Source organism: Anas platyrhynchos, chromosome 2 (assembly GCF_047663525.1).
Source record: "Anas platyrhynchos isolate ZD024472 breed Pekin duck chromosome 2, IASCAAS_PekinDuck_T2T, whole genome shotgun sequence".
NCBI classification, from domain to species: Eukaryota; Metazoa; Chordata; class Aves; order Anseriformes; family Anatidae; genus Anas; species Anas platyrhynchos.
The window spans coordinates 54,448,285-54,466,283 of record NC_092588.1 but is presented as its reverse complement, the minus strand read 5'-3'; the positions used below and the strand labels follow the sequence as shown (position 1 = coordinate 54,466,283).

The following is a 17,999-nucleotide window of genomic DNA, read 5'->3' as shown; positions in this document are numbered from 1 at the left end:
GTGTCTTTAAAAAGTTTACGATTAAACTTTTTCCTTTTCTGAATTTCAATTTAAGCACAGTATTAGCACAATAAGATAATTGTGCATGCAACGTAAATATTTACGATACTCAGGCAAAAAGGAGCTCTTAACTTTAAATCACTCCTGTGTTTTATTCCCAGATCAGACTTTCCTCCTAATGCATATGCATGATCCATACAGCTGTATTCACAATGACCTGACTAATAGCAGCGCACTGACAAAGGATATTACAAAAGCAGCAGAATACCACACGTTATTCTTACCGCCCTTCCCCCTCCGAGCCTTTCACCCTTTATGTTTTTTTTATACTTACCATGCCCTCAAAGCCAACTCTGTAAAGGTTTTTAGCACCATTGTCCCAAAGAACATATGCTGCACTATGTGGACTTGACGCACTCCAATCTTGGATTTCAGTTACCTATTTACAAACAAGAAAAGTGTTTATGCAACAAAAAAACACTCAGAAACACGATGTGAACTTAAAATCTTCTTCACCCCCTCAGACAAGTTCACAATACCACCAATTTTACTGAATCTAATTAAAAAAATCTTATTAAGCTTCATATCTGTTGATACAAACATTCCCTAGGTGTCTTAATAAGCCTAAGTATGTACTTTGTAGATCTTTCTTCCAAATATCTGGTAGGTAACCTAGCTACATAAGTACAAAACAAAATCAGCACCGTAAACATTTATTTTATGATGCTTTGACATGTTCTTACTAAAATTACACTAAGAAAAACAGGATGAAAACTGTTTTAATTGCTCCAATTTGTCTGTATAACCTGCATTAGCCTGGTGGCAGTAGTAGAGGCAAGGTTTTATTTCCTGAGCCAATTTGTTTAACAGCAGGACAAAAGAAAGGAAGTGAAAAGGACTTTGCCTGACATTTCTGAAATCATGAGGCTATGCAGCAAATTCTTACACCACTTCTATTACTCAAAGAATCAACTTCCAGAATTTGCCTTTATTCTTTATTTATTTGAAAGCCGTTTCTGCTTTTTGCTTTTCCTAGTTTATATCCATCATGAAGACACTTCATATGCATTTATACATGTCTTCAGCTTGCAAATAATCCTACTAATTCTAGTTTAGTACATCAAATAAACACAGGCTAAGACTCATTTTGCAAGATTTCAGAGATTTCAAACCATCCTGTAAAATTCATAGCAAGGGGTAAACCAATCAAGATGAGAAGAAAGATACATCTGAATACCCTTTGCTTTAAGAGATTTGTATTATTTCCTCTCAATAAAATTGAAAATGATATCCTCAAAGGTCCTAAAGCTTCTATAAACATCTAGGATATGGAATAGACTATTTTATTCAGAACTTCTCACTTTATTTGAAAGGCTGCTTAAGGATACCAAACATAAACAAAAACATCAGTTCACCCAGACAGAAGGACATCCAATTCTCATTCAATAGTATCTTGTGTACGGTGGTAAGTCATTGCCTATCTTACCACAACCTGCTTTACGTTCATACTTACAAACTCTCATTAGTTCTCAAGTTAAATCTACAGTGTTGCTAACCATAACCTTAGCAAAATCTTCCGTGTCTTTCCATGCAATCCAATTTTCCATAAATCATTTTTATCATACAACTGTACCAAAAGCTCGCGATGTCCTAAATAAGCCAGTAATATAACATCCACAACAGACACTTGCAAATCTTTCATTTTACATCAGCAAACTCTCTCTCTATAGACTATTAGATGAAAAACAAAAACTCAGGGTGCAAGCTGTTAAAAGCCAAAACCAAGAGATTAACAAATGTGGTGAGCCACAAGCAATCAGACCACAGAATGCAGGAGCGACCAGAAAGGGCTATGCTCGAGAACTGTTTTTACATCATCTCTCCAGTAACACTGAAATATACTCCAGATCTTGATGTTATAAGGCTGTCCTAGGACAGCCAAGATAGGTTTCTAAAGAAAATTGTAAAAAAGTAAATTTAAGTGAACTTCTCAAACTGTACATCCCCTCCTAAGTGCTAGAGCATTACAGAGCAAGATTAAGAAATGACTAAAACTCAAGTACTGACTTTTATGGTGACCTATCTTCTCCTCAGTAAGAAAGGTCACTGAGATCATTACATGAACATGCAGAAATGCATCTTTTTATTTAAATTATTTATTTATTTATTTTACCTTTCCCCTACGGCCATTGCCACCGTCTTGATCTTCCCATTGCCAGTCAACTCCTCGTACCACCCTGGCACCTGCAAAGATTCCTCTTGCTGTAATTTTCTTTGATTTACGGCGAGACTCCAGCAATACCCTGAAGTTATTAAAAAAAAAAAAAAACAACCACCCAAAAATGTCAAGATAATAAAGAAAGTCCAAGAATCCTTCAGGGTAGAAAAGAAGGTAACCATCTTGAAATAAGAGTAACTGCATAAATGCACATTTCATCACTTCCATTAAATTCTCAACTCGAACAGCAGAGCACAAGTCTGTTTTATTATATATTTAGAATTAGCTTTTAATTCTAATAATTTCTTCCACAGACCTCCTACTACCAACAACAACCTGTAACTATCTACATATAGATTTGTACTCATATTATTTAAATATTATCAAAATCAGTAAAGGAACATACAGACTCTCATAACATACTCTTGTTTCTCTCAGATGCACCCTACACCAGAATTACTTTTCTGCAACTCCATTTTTATTTGCAATTATGCTATTACGTAGAGTAACTACATCTTTTTCCCCTTTGTGTCTCGTATGTTTTCTACAGCTGCGAATCTTGGCAAATTTCATTCAATATATTAGCATTTATTTTGTTGATCTTATTTTTGTCGTAACACGCTATTTGCCTTACAAATAGAAATAGAAACATTTTCTTGCATTTTTGGTCATGTCAAAAGCCAGCCGTATGCAATTGGACTGACTTCTTATTTCATGCCACCAGAATGTTGCCAGACAAAAGTATTCAGCTGAAATTCTGAACCTTTCCTGACCTCTCCGGGAAGTATAACACCCTCCTGCTCAACTTTAAAGATCCACCAGATGGCAGACAAGGAAAAAGTTAAACTGTTAAAACCAATGCAAAGAGCATACGAAAATATTAGTAATTTTTATCTAATATAAAAGGGTGAGAGAAAACACAAAGATATGTTGTTTATAGTAGCATTTTAGAAATATCTCAACATCTAAAAACACTGAGACAAAAACCAGCATGTATTACTTTAGTATGCAGTCCATGGTATTCCAGATTTTAGAATAAAATAGGTGGAGCTCATGCTTTCTTCATCCGTACGTATGAAGACACATCTCATCATTTTTCCTACAAACTATCCCTCAGATTCCCTAGTACTGCTTTGCCCTTTTCTCCTCCCTCTTTGCCCTTTTTTCTTCTCCTCCCTGATTAAGTTAAACCTAATCAATTTTTTTCTCATCTAAGTTTTACCCAATAGAAACAGCTCCTTGGCAGATAAAGCTACCTTCTACGTAAGAGTTGAAAGACAGATATCAATGGGAGCAAACAGAGAGAAAGTAACAACATGCAAAAGATTCCTGGCAATTCTATACACCACATACAATCTATCTCCAAAATTATGCTTTACATACCATAAGAGACCACCTAAAATTCCATAGCAAACTTCAGCTAAAAAGGAAATGAAAAAGTCTGGCAAGCATTCTCAGAAGCAATGAGATTTTTTTTATTGTTATTTTTATTTTTATTTTTTAAAAAAGGCAGTAAAACAGATTTTACTACCTAGTCCTTATTCATCACCCTAAGCCAGAATTTTCTACTCGAGGATCAGACATCTACATCTTGTTCTGCATTAGAACTTTGTGACTCAGATAAAAGCTTATGCTATCTATTTGGTAACTACTGGCATGAAATCTCAAAAAAACAGAAGTTACTTTTTGATTAAACCACGGACATGGGCATTTTTTCCATAGTTAATACTCAAAAGCAAACATCTGAGACAATAAACAGTCCATACAAGAAAATAAATGAGAATCCAGTCCTTGTGCTCCAGCCACTCCTCTCAACTGTAAAAGTGCTGATAAAAGCACACCATTAAATTACAACTTCATCATAAACCTTACTTCACCAAGAAGAAAAACAATGTTCTGTCTTACGTGTCACATTCAACTGCATATCACATGTATATAAAAGAGGCTTCCAATGATATAGTAAGAGTACTTTAGGGAGTTACCACACAGGTGATACCACACCATGTAGCCCTTACATAGTATTTTCACGCAGCTCTTGAAGTATTTAGTAACAGGCAAGCATCATTGTTCTCACTCAGCCAGTCAATAGATCATGACAGGAAGGGGCTCTGAATTTAGACAAGTTATTCAAAGTCAGAGAACATAAGAAGGCTAGGTGAGAACTAACTAAAGCCATTTTTTTCCCCATGGTTCTTCTCTAGTAGACTCAAGTAACAGATGCTCAAGAAAATAAACATTAAAATCAAGGGCAGAATGACCCTTCATAGCATCTTTTCCTCTTTCAGTAATGAACAGCAAGTTCAATTTGGTGATTTTGTCTCCAGACCCCTATGTTCTTCACAGTCCACAATAAGGAAATTCTTTGATCTGTCTACACCATTTTTGAACCTAATTCAACTTTCACATTCAGGAATTTGCTGATAAATAATGTTGTGATTACACATTGTGTAAAGATACTTGTCTTTGTTTTAAACCTGCTATATAATAACACAAGAATTCAGAAGCATGCAATGAGGTTAAAAAGAAACTGAATAATCAAATCCTAAATTCTCTCTCTACTCCATTCGTTCTAATTTTTCTTGTTTTCCAAACTCAAAAGATCTGTCCTATCTGAAGTCCCTCACAAAGAGGCAGAACCAGTAACTGAGTCTATACCTCAAGACAATACCTTACCCGATCCAAGTTTCAATAACCAAGCCTGCAGAAGTTACCACAATGAAATGTACCCTACTTAGTTTTAGGCAGAAAAAAAATTACCTTTCACTTCCCGGTGTGGTAATTCTGTAAAAACGATGCCTCAAGTGATGTTTGTCCCCGTGATAACAAACCGTGCACAAGTCGTAATTTGTGCATTCTGCACATTTCCATCGGATGCCAATGATAGGCTGCTGTCGACAAGTATCACACATAGTCCCATCATGCTTGATACCTGTTAAAAACAGGAAAAATAAAAAAGACAACAACATTGGTACCTGGTTACACAGATCTCTGTTGCGCACAATTATAATCTGAAGCCACAGACTAGAAAGTGACCAATAAAGAAAGTCTGACAGCGACACCATATCAGTCCATATGAATCAGTGAAGAAGATCACTGACTTTGCATTTAATATTCCATCTTTTCCTCTTCTCTCAAATTTTATGAGCTATGCTTGGTTTTACTTTGTACAGTGGAAAAACTAAGCGGTCATCTCTACACTTTTGCCTATAAGACGAAAACCAAGCTCTATTAGATAGGTGTCATTATATTAATGGAAATCTGTTACCATTTTTGAAGTGTTTTCCTGTTCTATATGTTGCTTTTTTCGAAAGGAATCTGCCAAAGGCACACCAGGTGTAAGGCACTGGCATGCGTCCTTCCCAGCCTCCCACAAAAGCCAGGTTCTCAGGTTTGTAACTCTTGCAGAATTGCCAAGCTCCAGCAGCCTGAAAGCGATCAGCCACAGACGCTTTCAGTCCATGCATTCTGAATACAATGAAAAGCCATGAGTTTAAAAAAAATCAGGTTCTGTTCCTTTGGAAAAACCTGAGCAACAGAAGGGACAAGCACTGCTACGTAGTACCTAGCACAAGACAAAACTGAGCACTAAAGGTTTGGAGTAATATGCCATTATTCCAATTACTCATCCATAAAAAAAAACCTCTCTGAAATTAATGAGTATAGAAAGTGGTTTTTATCCCCTCCAGAAGGGATGCTTTAGGAAATGATGGCCAAATTCACTACAAACCTATTAGTCATTTGTGCCCAACAGCTGAGGCATCAGCACTGAAGAAAAATCAACAGCTGGAGAGGCAAAACTGAAGGAAATGCTTTCTCGACTGACTATTTCACAGACTTATGCAATGTCTGAGGCTAGAATTAACCTCTGGAGATCCTCTAATCCAACCTCCACTGCTCAAAGCAGGGTAAATCAGACCCACTGACCGAGGACCATGCCGACTCAGGTTTTGAGCATCTCCAAGAACAACCTGTGCTAGCGTGTGATCATCCCTATAGCAAATGTGTTTCTTCTCATGCTTCAGTGGAAATTGCTGCATTTCAGTTTGTGCCCCGTGTCTCTTACCCTGTCATTTTACACCACTGAGAATGTGTGACCCCGACTTCTTCATGACCTCTGTCAGGTACCCACACACGCTGACAGAACCCCCTAAGCCCTCTCTTCTCCAGGCCAACCACCACCGGGTCCCCATGCCTCTCCTCATCCCCGAGGCCCCGAGATCACCTCAAACACCTCTGTGGCCCTTCCCGTGACCCAGCCCCCTGTGGTGCTGGGGAGCCCAGAACCAGACCCAGCTCTCCAGGAGTGGCCTCAGCAACTCCCTCAGGCCGCCGGCAGCACTTGGCCTAACGCAGCCATGTTGCCTTCAGCCTTCACGGCACTCTGCCGGCTCCTGGTCACTTTGCTGTCCACCAGGACCCTCAGAGGTCCTGCAAAGCTGCTTTCCAGCCAGTACTGGTGCAGGGATTATTCCTCCCTAAGTGCAGGATTGGGAATTTCCCTTCACTGGATTCCATGAGACTCCTGCCAGCCCATTTCTCCAGCCTGGCCAGGCCCCTCTAAACAACAGCACAATCATCTGGTGTACCTCGTTCACCATTTCTCCTAACCAAAAGAGCTTCTCACTCCATCTTCTTCCAGCCTCAATTATAAAGGGCCTCATGATTACAGACTCTCCTGATGCATGAACACTGCAATAAAAGAGTAGGGCTGGAGAAGGCAACACACTTGGAGCAAAAGCTGCACAGCGCACCGCAGAGATCCGAGCAGCATTTCAGGGCAGCTGAAGATAGCCTTCGGTGACAACAAAAAACCCTGAAACTGCTGATGTTATGCTAAACGATAGCTGTAATTGCTGGAGCAGTTCATGACTCAGGCAGCATCCACTCCTTGACCACAAATTCTGTGGTGAAATTCTGAAAGTCTGACACAGTTCCTATAACCCATCATGTTACTTGCTGACTCCAGCTGCCGGACAACACACTTTGTACACCATACCCATTCATTTCAGCTCTCCTTTTATATTTAAAGAATACTTGCTGCCTCATAACAACATCTAAAGATGTAAATTTTTCTACAAAACACGAACGTCGAAGTCACCCATGCACATTCTCCCTCCCTAACACCATCGATGACCTCGCTCCCCACATGGAGGAAGCTATCTTTCCTGTTCAGTACACTCAGACTTTGATGTCTGCTATCTGCTGACATGTGCAGCAGTCAAAAAGACAGCACTATGATCTTGGGATGGCTGCCTCACTGCTATGACTTCTATTGGACTTGATGATCCTTATGGGTCCCTTCCAACTCGGGAGATTGTATGATTACGCTATTTTTTGGCAGTCTTCAAGAGCAGATGCATTAAAGTGAGGTTACTACTTTGTTGCCCTGATTCAAGGGCATATCTAGCTACGATGCTTGGGGTGATGGGGTTGTGTGGTGGCATCTGCTTTTGTTTAAAAAAAATGGATTGCTGAGTCAATCAGTATTTCAAATACAGAGCAGTTGTGCACATTTGGAAAAAAAAATCACATTTGGAAAAAAAATTAACAGTTGCTGAACTTCAGGGAAGACAATTTGCCAAGGATCGCATTTATTCTGGATGTAAAAGAACCGAGGAATTGGGTGCCTGCATGATTCTTAAATTTGTCCAAGCACCGAGAAGGGAGGCAACAAAGAAGTATAATCAGAAGTCCTGTAACACTGAACTAGACCATCCTGCAGCGGACTTAAATAGAAAGTAAACATTTCAAGCCACTTAGGCAAAAGTTGGATTCCTTAAGAAAGATTGAGAAAAAAAATATACAAAGACATTTGATTCAAAAGTCACTTGGCTATAGTGCCCGGGACTTAAAACAGATCAGTGTGTATCTGTATTTGGAGTCTCCGACTGAAAGGGTCACACATTTAATGTCACAGACCCCTAAAGAGCACCCAGACAGGTTCAGCCTTCCTTCCCCCTTTCCCTGATATATCTGACCACTGCATTAGTGATCCAGAGAGAGAAGCAGGTTTGAAGGCCTCTGGTGACAGTGAACTAAGCTATAGTTTTAAACTTCATCCACTAAAAAAATAAATTGAAACACTGTGCTGCTACTAGGCCATAAAATGTGATAGCTAAACACTTACATCTCTAATACAAAGAAAATGCACTACTTAAATCAATAATATATTTTAAATAAAGTTGAAAGACTGATTTAACTTGAACCAGGCAGCAAAGAGGTATGTGAGCGTGGTGGGCTGACTTTGGCTGGCTGCCATACGCCCACCCAGCCACGCTCTCACTCCCCTCTCCAGCAGGTCAGGGAAAGAAAGCAAGGTGAAAAAGCTCACGGGTGGAGGCATAGGCAGGGAGGTCACCAACCAAGCACCAGCAAGGGAAAAACAGTCTCAACTTGGGGAAAATTTCGTTTATTGCCAATGAAAAACAGAGCAGTACGGTGAGAAACAAGGCCAGGAGCACCTTGTCCCCATGTCCCCCACTTCGCCAGGCTCAGCCTCATGCCTTCACTCCCTCCTCCATCCTCTGCTCCCCTCTGCTGCCCCTTCCTCCTCACGCCTCTCCCTTCACAATTCAGCAAACGTGACGATGAAACATAAATCAATCTATTTGCCAAAACTTAGGAGCCGATGCTGGCACTACACACATATCAGGGGAGGGAAGGAGGGAGGCACTCCTTCAGACTCGCTCTGGTCTAGCCCAATGGACTGAATGCTCAACCAGCACCAGGATCACATCTCTCAGTCCAATTCCATCAAAAAATAAACCTGTTTGCATGCTCTGCAACTTCCCTGGGAGGTGTAACGAAGCATAGCTCAGCAGGAACAACCAGCAGACTGGATACGTGTAGGATCAGAAGCCGAGCTGGAACTCTGGCCTAAACGCAAGCTGGATCCATCACGGACTGCTCCTGCTCCTCAAAGGAAGGCTGATCAGGAAAGGCTGAGAAACACAGGCTTTGCAAAGCTTACATTCAGAAAAAATGCTTTAATTAAGTTACTGGAATATGTTAAAGCCATGAAGACTTCAGGTTTCAAACGCCAGCACTACAGCTGGTCCGCTACGAGCTAGAAGAGAATTTTAGCTCTGTAAAATGAGATAACGCAAAAATCAAACCTCCAAATATTCTTCCAAGTTTAAGAGCAAAATATTTCAAAACAAATATTTCCTATCATCCTTCATAGCACACCAAAAAAACAAAGAACTGAGTACAAGAAGGGCACTTTCACCATGCCTATCTACTTTTAAACACCTGGCGTTTCCTAATGTCCCTCCAGTGTTAGGACACCATAAAACTCAGTATTCCTTATCTCAGCTTGGCAACAACATTTTCACTATTTGCATTTCAAATCAGTTTCCTGCCTTTGTGCCTCTGCCACAGTCATCTTCTTCGGGTTACCTAGGCCACAATTCCTGCCAGCACTTCTTAATATAGCAAATTTACAGCCTTTATATACAAACACGTGCTTTTAAAATCCAGGGTTGCTCTTAAAGCTATAAAATGTAACAGAAGCTTTGTTGTTCAGATTGCTCCTTGAATTTCTTAGGAATTTTCTTAGGAAAGACATTTTCAAAGGTGGCAATACACAACTATCCACCCACAGAACATTTTAACATCTCCATACCACTCACTGCTATGCGCAGAAGTCAGTGGTGATTTAAATTAGTTTTCGAAACCAACGAAACCCAATGGACTCACCATTCGCTACAGAACTCAAGCCCAAATCCTTTCATGTAATGGCAATGCTACCAGCAGGCAAGAGATGCCATAAACTCCTTATAAAATTAATTTACACCCCAATTTACAAAGCTGTAGGAGTGCTTTATTCCTCCCATCCTTCCACTCCAGATAATTTTGACACCGTGGCGAGACTTTGGGCAAACTGAAAACAAAGGATTCTTAGACATCAGCCAAATTCAGCCAAACTGTGTGAAAACCCCAATTGGTGCCCCCACCAACACAACTCATCTGTTAATTCTTGTGTTTGGCAGCAGCTAGCTGGCCAATCCTCACACGCAGGCGATGCCAGACTTACCATAACGTGAGTCCCATATCACAAGATAGGCAAGGAGGGAGAGGGTTAGTTATTGTGCAGGAGACATGGGGGAAGGGCAGGAAGAACAAAGGACACGTTCATATCAAACAGGCTTCACACGTTCCCCTGCCCAAACTATCAGATCTTTAGCTGTGAGGGGTTCTGTGAGTATTAACCAACAGCCACCAAGCAAAATCTTGACCGAGACCCAATTTAAGTGCCCCAATTTACACCTGATGTGCTAAAAGACAAAAATAAATAGTTGGGATAAATTATCCAAGGTGCTCTGCCCTTTAAAATGCTCTGACATTTGTGATTGCATGACCATCTGTGTAACTCTTCAGGTTACAGCAGAACAGGAGCACAGAAATACAAGCACAGAAAGCCCCTGAGACCTCCAGCAGGTAACACCTACCTTTTTAACCCTGGCAGAGTACAGCACAGTTTCCCCAAGCTGCAGCACACTCGCTCACACGACAATCTCACGTCAGTATTTCATTTCCTGACCCCAGCTCCTCCACCACCTCCCCTTATTCAAGGGTAAATATTTTACGCAGGGAAGTGACATTGCTACTTCGAACCAAACATGTAAGAGGAAACGGATGCCAGACAAATGTTTGCCTCAGCTTTGCAGAAAACAAATCCTCACAAATAAGCACAAAGTTTCTGTAATGATCACAAGGATTACGTGAACGTGGTCGGAGGTGCTGTTTGCAAACCTGCTGCTGTACAGCTTTCCCTTCTAAATACACAACTCGCTCATATTTAATCCTTTCAGTTTGAGACAGAGATATAGCTTCTGTTCAACAACCCAGAAAAATAATCCTTTTCTTCTTCCACAACACTATCAGGAAGCGGGGGCTCTCAAGACTCCCCCGGATCTCTCTTTAGATCCTGGCAACAGGCTTCCTTACAAAACCACCAGGATTAATTGCACAAGGATCGGGACAACCACACTGCATTGCATCCCACCATTTACTCCATTTCAGAACCCACCACGCAGGATCTAACTGAAATTTCCTTTCTTTTCAGGTTCTTAGAGAAACTGAGAGGGATTAAATAACAACCCCGCTAAAGAAATGCTGGGCAATGTAAATACGATCACCCAGTACTAATACAGCTCCCTGAAAACCAAAACCAAACCTCCTACCAGCAGTCGTTTGCCACCCAAACAAACACACCTGGAGCAAGCAGCTAAGAGATACTTCACATAAACCACCAGTGAGACTTTATTTTAAGGAAAACAGTCCTAAAGTGTTTGCCTTAACACTACTTCAGTATCATAAGAAGTTAACATAGTCTTGCAATACTGCTAACAGCCTGGTAATAAAAAACTCTAGTGATTTCCTACTGTTCTTGCTTTCTGAGTCTGGAAACGTCCTGGCACCAAACCAAATGTTCATGTGTATACACGTGTATGAAAATTGATTTGGTTTTGTTTGGTTTTGGATTTTTATTATTATTTAATTGTTATTAAAATGAGCTTCATCCATTGCTTCTGCAAGACACTGGGTTCCTGATGCATCATCCTGACTGCACATGCCTCAAACTCACCAAAGCAGCAACTCTGGCTGCAAGGACTGCTTTTAAGAGCCTATAATCAAGCCTGGTTTTGAATATATAATAAGAAGAATTCCCAATAATAAACAATCTCATTTTGCTTTCTCCTGATGTATTTTTTTTCCCCAAGTATAAACTTGAACCCATGTTATGACACTAAAGCGGGGCCGATTTTTTGTTCCCAGTGTTAAACTATAAGAGCCAGGTTTGATTTAACACCATGCAAACCAAGAACATGCCATAGTTTACAACATTTCTTTGCTCAACAGCATCATGAGCAATGCTACAGTTATAAACTCCTGCCACCCACTTTTCCTGTTATTACTTGGATCAAAACAACCCAAACGACCCTAGCAATGCCATCAAATGATCATCCAAAGTCAGAGTCCCTTAAACTAAACAACTGATAGCCACTATTGTGGAGAAAAGTAAATACTAAAATGCTGAAAAGTAAAGAAGGGAAGTGATTTGCCCAAGTACACAAAGTGAATCCCGTGGTAAAACCAAGATTTCAGGCCAAACGGACAGCATCATAACCCCTTGCTTTTTCCACTAAGCTACAGTGCTTCCTTTCCGCTTTTTGTTACTTGTACTTTATAGATTTGTACTCTTCTGCTCTCAAGGGAACTGTGACCTGAACAGTAACTCCCTGTAGCAAAAAGCAACCCCAGGTAGCTCCACGTAGTTCTGCGAGGATGATCCACCCTCCGGCCAAAAACCTGGAGAAATACCAGTTGCGAAGCCTGAAAACAGCAACATTCATGACCTACCCCCAAAGCAATATACATTGTGCTACCTGAAGCAGAAGCTAAAATTCTAATGCTAAAGTATAAACACAACCAAAAAAAAACACAGAAGGAATAAAGAAGCAAAAAAATCAAGGTGTCAAAATAAGTGTTAAGCATCCATTTCCAGATGCAGCTGGCTATACCATCAGCTTGCAAGCCAGTGAAGCTGGGCTGGAATAATGAGCGCACAAGGCTCATAAATTCAACATTTATGCATTTAAGCAAAAGCAGTCCCACTGGTTTCTACAGGACATCAAATGCAGGGAAAGTTTCAAAGCATAAACACCTGCAAGACACGGATCCACAACCCGAAGGACTGCTCTTCACTTCCCATCCAAAAAGCCATTTCCAAAAGCTTTTCAGCTCAAGTTTTAACAGCATCTACGCTCCCAAAACAACAGCAAAACCAACCAGGAAGGCAGGGGCGAGGACCAGCCACAGAAAAATGAGATCTATCTGGAAAGGCCCACTGTTAAATTCAATGTGGTGTTGTTTTTTTTTTTTCTTAGTAACGTTTGTGTAATTAATTACAATTAATCCTACGACCCTCATCTCCTCAGAAGTCCGTTAGCTCCCATCCATCGCTATGATCTTCTAACCTGTAAGACAACAGGCAGCTGGCTCAAAGACGGTCTCTCCTCTCCATCATACTTTAGATGAAAGATGTGCTACAAAAGCAGAGCATTCAAGCACCCCAACAAACCCAACCAAGCACCTCGTTATTGAGGAAAGCTGTCTGGGCCCGATACCACCTGAACCTATTTCTGGGAGGCCAGAATGACCTTATTTTCGTGTTTTCGCTGTGGCAGCAGGTGCTGGGAGGGCCGTTTCCCTGCCAGCCTCCCGCTGCCGCATCACGCCAGTGCGGCTCCCAGCCCATTGTCCAAGCCGGCCGCGTTCACAGCACAAACACCCAGCAGCCGGGGCACTGCAGGAAGCAAACCAGAGCTTTATCCCCTTCCTTCCCCAGCACCTCTGGCTCCACGGAGGAGCGGCACCAGGCCGACAACAAGCAACAAACCCCCGGGGAGCCGCTCACCGGTGGGCGCGCTGTCCAGGATGCGGAGGTCGTACGCCCCGGAGCAGCGGTAGTTGGCGGCCGTGCCGTTGTCCCACACCACCACCACCTCCTCGGGGCTCTCGAAGCTGCGCACCGTGCCCACGTGGCCCTCGCCGCCGTCCTGCTTCCCCCACTTCCAGTCGGGGCCCCGCACCACCCGGGCGCCGACGCCTTCCACCATCACGCGGTTGTTCCGCGAGCTGCTCATCCCGGCGGAGAAGAAGCGGGGAGAATCCCCCCTCCCCGTTCCTCCGGGGGACCTCCGGGGCCCCGCCGCTCTCTCTCCCTCCCCGCTGCCCCGCTACGGGCCCCGCCGCTGCATCCGGGCCCCGCCGAGCCCGGCGGCGGCCGCCAGCCCCCGGCCCCGCCTCGGCGCCCCGCACATGCGCTGCTGCCGCCGCCGCGCAGCCATGGCGCCGCCTGCGGGGCCCTGAGGGGAGGCGGCCGCGGAATGGCGGCCGCCGGGAGCTGAGGTGGTTTGGGAGGCGGCCCCGCTGGGAACGAGGTTCCCCAGTGTCCCTCCGCCTCCTCCTGGTGTTGTTAACCCCACAAGCGCTCTCATGACAACCGAGGGTTGCCACCAGAGTTAGCCCCGCACAGGCTTTCAGCAGCACTTCCATTAACTCCATACATCTTCTGTAATCCCACACAAATCCCCTGCGCTCAAAACATGGTCTTCCAGCCGCTCTCTCCCTCTCTAACCATGTTCTGTGCCAGCTTTTCTCAAGCAGCCACCCAAAAAGACAGACAAGCCCAAATCTGACAAAGGAATACACTTCTCAGCAAGGAAATGTCTGCTATGAGGCAGATCAGCTGCCCTGGTGTCCTCTGTGTTTTTTTTCCAGTTTTCGTGCTTCCTTCCACCTTTGTGGTCATTAACACGGCCAAAGAGTCCGTGAGATCATTCCCTGGCTTCCTTTGTGGAGTTTCTCACGCAACGTATAGCAGAGCACCAACATACGGACAAGTAACCACCAGACCACCGCTGCATTCCTCACATAACCCATCCCTTCCCGACCCATACTAAGACTGAGGAATGGTGCCTTAAACATGAAATGGTGTCCTGACAACAGGCACTCCCCAAGCAGCATCTGATTGCTGCTTCTGCAGTGGAAACCCCAACACGCTAACAGATACCACCCTAGAAAAGCGTGCAATTGTCGGGCAGTTTGTTTTTTTTCTGGCAGATGCTTTTCCCCATACAAAAGCTACCTGCAGCTCGTACAGGCCTGTTACATTTAGTACACAGAATTGGGATTAAACATATAAAAACATGCCAGAATTTCCCAGAAATGCTGGAGGTTTCTTTATCTATCAAAGACTCTATGTGGGATCTATAATACCTATAACGTTCCCACCTGCCTCATTCTACTTGCTCAGGCTTTGGTAGTTATAGGCAAGTGTAAGGTTCATGCACATCTAAGGATATGCATCTAAGGATATGCATGTTTTCTATCACTCTTTGGTACGGTTGAATAAAAAGGCCTTTTGCAACCAGTGCATGTGTGCCAGGAAAACCAACAAAGTCTGAGATAAGACTTAGTGACAGCTCTCCTGGACAGAATCTGAAGGGACTAAATCTTCCCAGAGATTAATTTTCCCCTTATTTTTTTTTTTCCATGAAGGATATCTCCTGAATTACAGGTCTTAAGAGAGAATGCTGCTGCAGTTCAGCAGCAGTGCATGTGTGCAGACATTATCCTGAAGATTTTTCTCTTCTGAAAATCCTCCTCCTGACCATTCCTGCTCTATCCCAACAGTCCCTTCCTCTCCTTCTGTTCAGGCAAGTGCTCCCCTAACAGCTATTAGAGAGCTATACCTCAAAATACAGAGGCTGTATCATTTTACTGGTGTGGTCAAAAAAAAAAAAATTAGAATCATACATTATATTATTTATGCTGTGAACCTGCTTGAAGTTTAACCAATTAGAAAGGGAAAAAAAAAAAAAAAAGGTTTTCAGTTCTTGAACCTTTTGTCCAAATTAGCCTTCAAAATAACCATTAAATACCAGTTTCATAAGGAGACTTAAAAAGAGACAACAGAAAATGGGGAAGCTTTGGTGAAAGATTTATTTTACTAGTGATGTTGAACATTAGTGGTTCTATCTAGTATATTTTTCTGCTATCAGCCACAGGAGCATATATCAGCATGGAAATTAGAACTAGAGTGATATGCAAAATAAGCCAATTCTGAGTAAGCACCCGAAGGCTGTTTGAGACTCACAGAAAGATGGAGACAGAAGAACCAGAATGTGAGCAGCAAAAGGAAGAAGAGAACTCTGAGCTTTGTAAAGAAGCTGAAGCAGAGCTACAAATAAATGACTCAAAGGAAAGGTATAAACAAGAGGGAGATTCCATAGGATGTTGAAGTCGATTAACATATTGTGGCAAGAAAAGTGCCAGATACAACATTTTCAGGTGTGCATTAGCATTTTGTTTGTAGACTGAGAAAGTAGTCACTGTAAGGAAACAGCTCCTTTCATTCTTATAACAGAAACAAAAACAAACAAACAAACAAAACAAAATATGTTGGCTTAGGGCCTTTTGCAAGAAGAGAGGGTTAGTTGTTTGGATGGTTAGTATTACACAGAGTAAGTGCACAGGGCATTTTCAGTTGTTTCTTCCAAGTCTTTGATCCCTCTACAGGATTGTTCTTTTTTGCTGATGAATGCTGAGAGTTTACCACATCCCCTAATCTTGCATTTGCCCCTCTTACCTTGTTGCACAGAACGGCTGTTTTACAGCCTTAGAGCCAATACGTGTTCATATTCCAGATAATTTAATTTATCAATCCTCAAATTGCAGGGAAAAGTGCTACCTAGAACCTTGCTACTGGAGTTAGCAGAAGGGTTTTTCTCTTTGTTTTTTTGGGGGGGTTTACAATGTAGAAATCATACCAGCCCATAACACTGCTCAACCCGAGCACCAGCAGAGGCTGGGACGTAGGCTCTTTTCTGCCATCCTGGTTAGAGGAGGAGACCAGCAGGACAGACTGGCAGAGCAGTAACATCTGAATGCGCTGCAGCAGAAGCAACCAAAGCTCAGCTGCCAAAGGCCTTATTTACCAGACCAGTGCTGCTGTAATTAACCATTGCTGCCTGCATGGTGAGGCAGAGTTCGCTTTGAATACCTCAGGTAGGCACGGCAGAGCAGTTGGATCACAGGCAGGAGGAAGGGAATCCTCTGTGCTTTAGGCACACTCGACTGCAATTACAAAAGTTCATTAATATGCACTCAGCGCAGGAATCTCGATGCACGAAAAGACCTACAGAACTAGTTCCCTTCTGGCTACCCAAAATTACATGTAGTGCTGAGTCACACCATCCTCCAGCTGGTGATTGTGGTCTTCCCCACTGTCTCCTGCCATAGCAGAGCAATCCAACAAGGGGCCACGTGAGAAGAGCTCTGGTTTATGGAGAATTTGACACTGTTCTTCAAAGCCATTCCAGAGAGCTGCTTGCCTGAACTCTGCCTGGTTGCCTTGTGGTTCTGCAAAATGTCATGCTCCACCAGGGAATCTTAATATATGGATTTCCATGTACTGAAGACAGACTTCAGTAGAAGTTTTTCTGGACTGTCCTGTTTGATTAAAGCTGAACTTGCAACGTAGGAGCTGGAATATGCAATGCAGAAAGGGGACTATGCCTATTCCAGGAGAGAATGTCAGGTGAAAAGTCTGCTTTTACAAGGTTTAGAAGAAAAGAAAAAGAAAAAAAAAAAAAGACACACACACAAAAAAATCCAACTTCTTGGAAAGACTACTAACTCCTGCAGTTTTGAGGTTTTGTTTACTATCTTGCCATGAATTCTGAGTTCTCAGACGTTTTTGAATGGAGGATATATATATATATATTGCTTCCTAGGAGTTGAAGAAGACCATCATGACTTTGTGGGAAAGGAAGAAAGGGAAAAGGGAACGAGAAAGGAGCGTAATCATCATCCACAGAAACTTCTGGTCTGATAATATGCCACATCTTTTTAAGCAAATAGAAAGAAAAATGTTGTCCAGATCAATACAATGTATATATTCCAGAATCTGAAGAACGAGTTACGACCTGCAGACCACACCTCGTTTGTCTGTAGTTTATTGTAGGAAATAAAACACCAACAATAAAACACACAACTAATTCCTCAGCCTCTGCTGCCATCACGTGGCCATGTGTCATCTCTCATTAAAGCTGAAATGCCCCTATCCTGTTTGCTGTTAGCTCTGCATTTCCTCTGTCTTATTTACCAGATTCATTATTCATCATGCAGTCCAATTTGTTCTGCAATTTTCAGAAATGGAATAAGTAATTTTGCATTGGATATTTTCCTAGTTTCAGCAGATTAGTTGTTT

General features: G+C 42.3%; 1 protein-coding gene across 3 annotated transcripts in view; it reads right to left on the bottom strand.

Annotated features, from left to right (window-relative positions):
- MIB1 (MIB E3 ubiquitin protein ligase 1) overlaps nt 1–14,039 on the bottom strand; it is a 75,412-nt gene extending 61,373 nt beyond the window's left edge. For all 3 annotated transcript variants that reach the window (XM_072034781.1, XM_072034782.1, XM_072034783.1), the window contains exons 1-4: nt 13,641–14,039; nt 4,976–5,147; nt 2,174–2,303; nt 335–439 (exon numbers count right to left, since the gene is read on the bottom strand). In XM_072034781.1, coding sequence (XP_071890882.1) covers nt 335–439; nt 2,174–2,303; nt 4,976–5,147; nt 13,641–13,869 — 636 coding nt within the window. In that variant the 5' untranslated portion in view covers nt 13,870–14,039. The remainder of the gene's footprint in view (nt 1–334; nt 440–2,173; nt 2,304–4,975; nt 5,148–13,640) is intronic.
- Between the last annotated feature and the right edge of the window lie 3,960 nt (nt 14,040–17,999).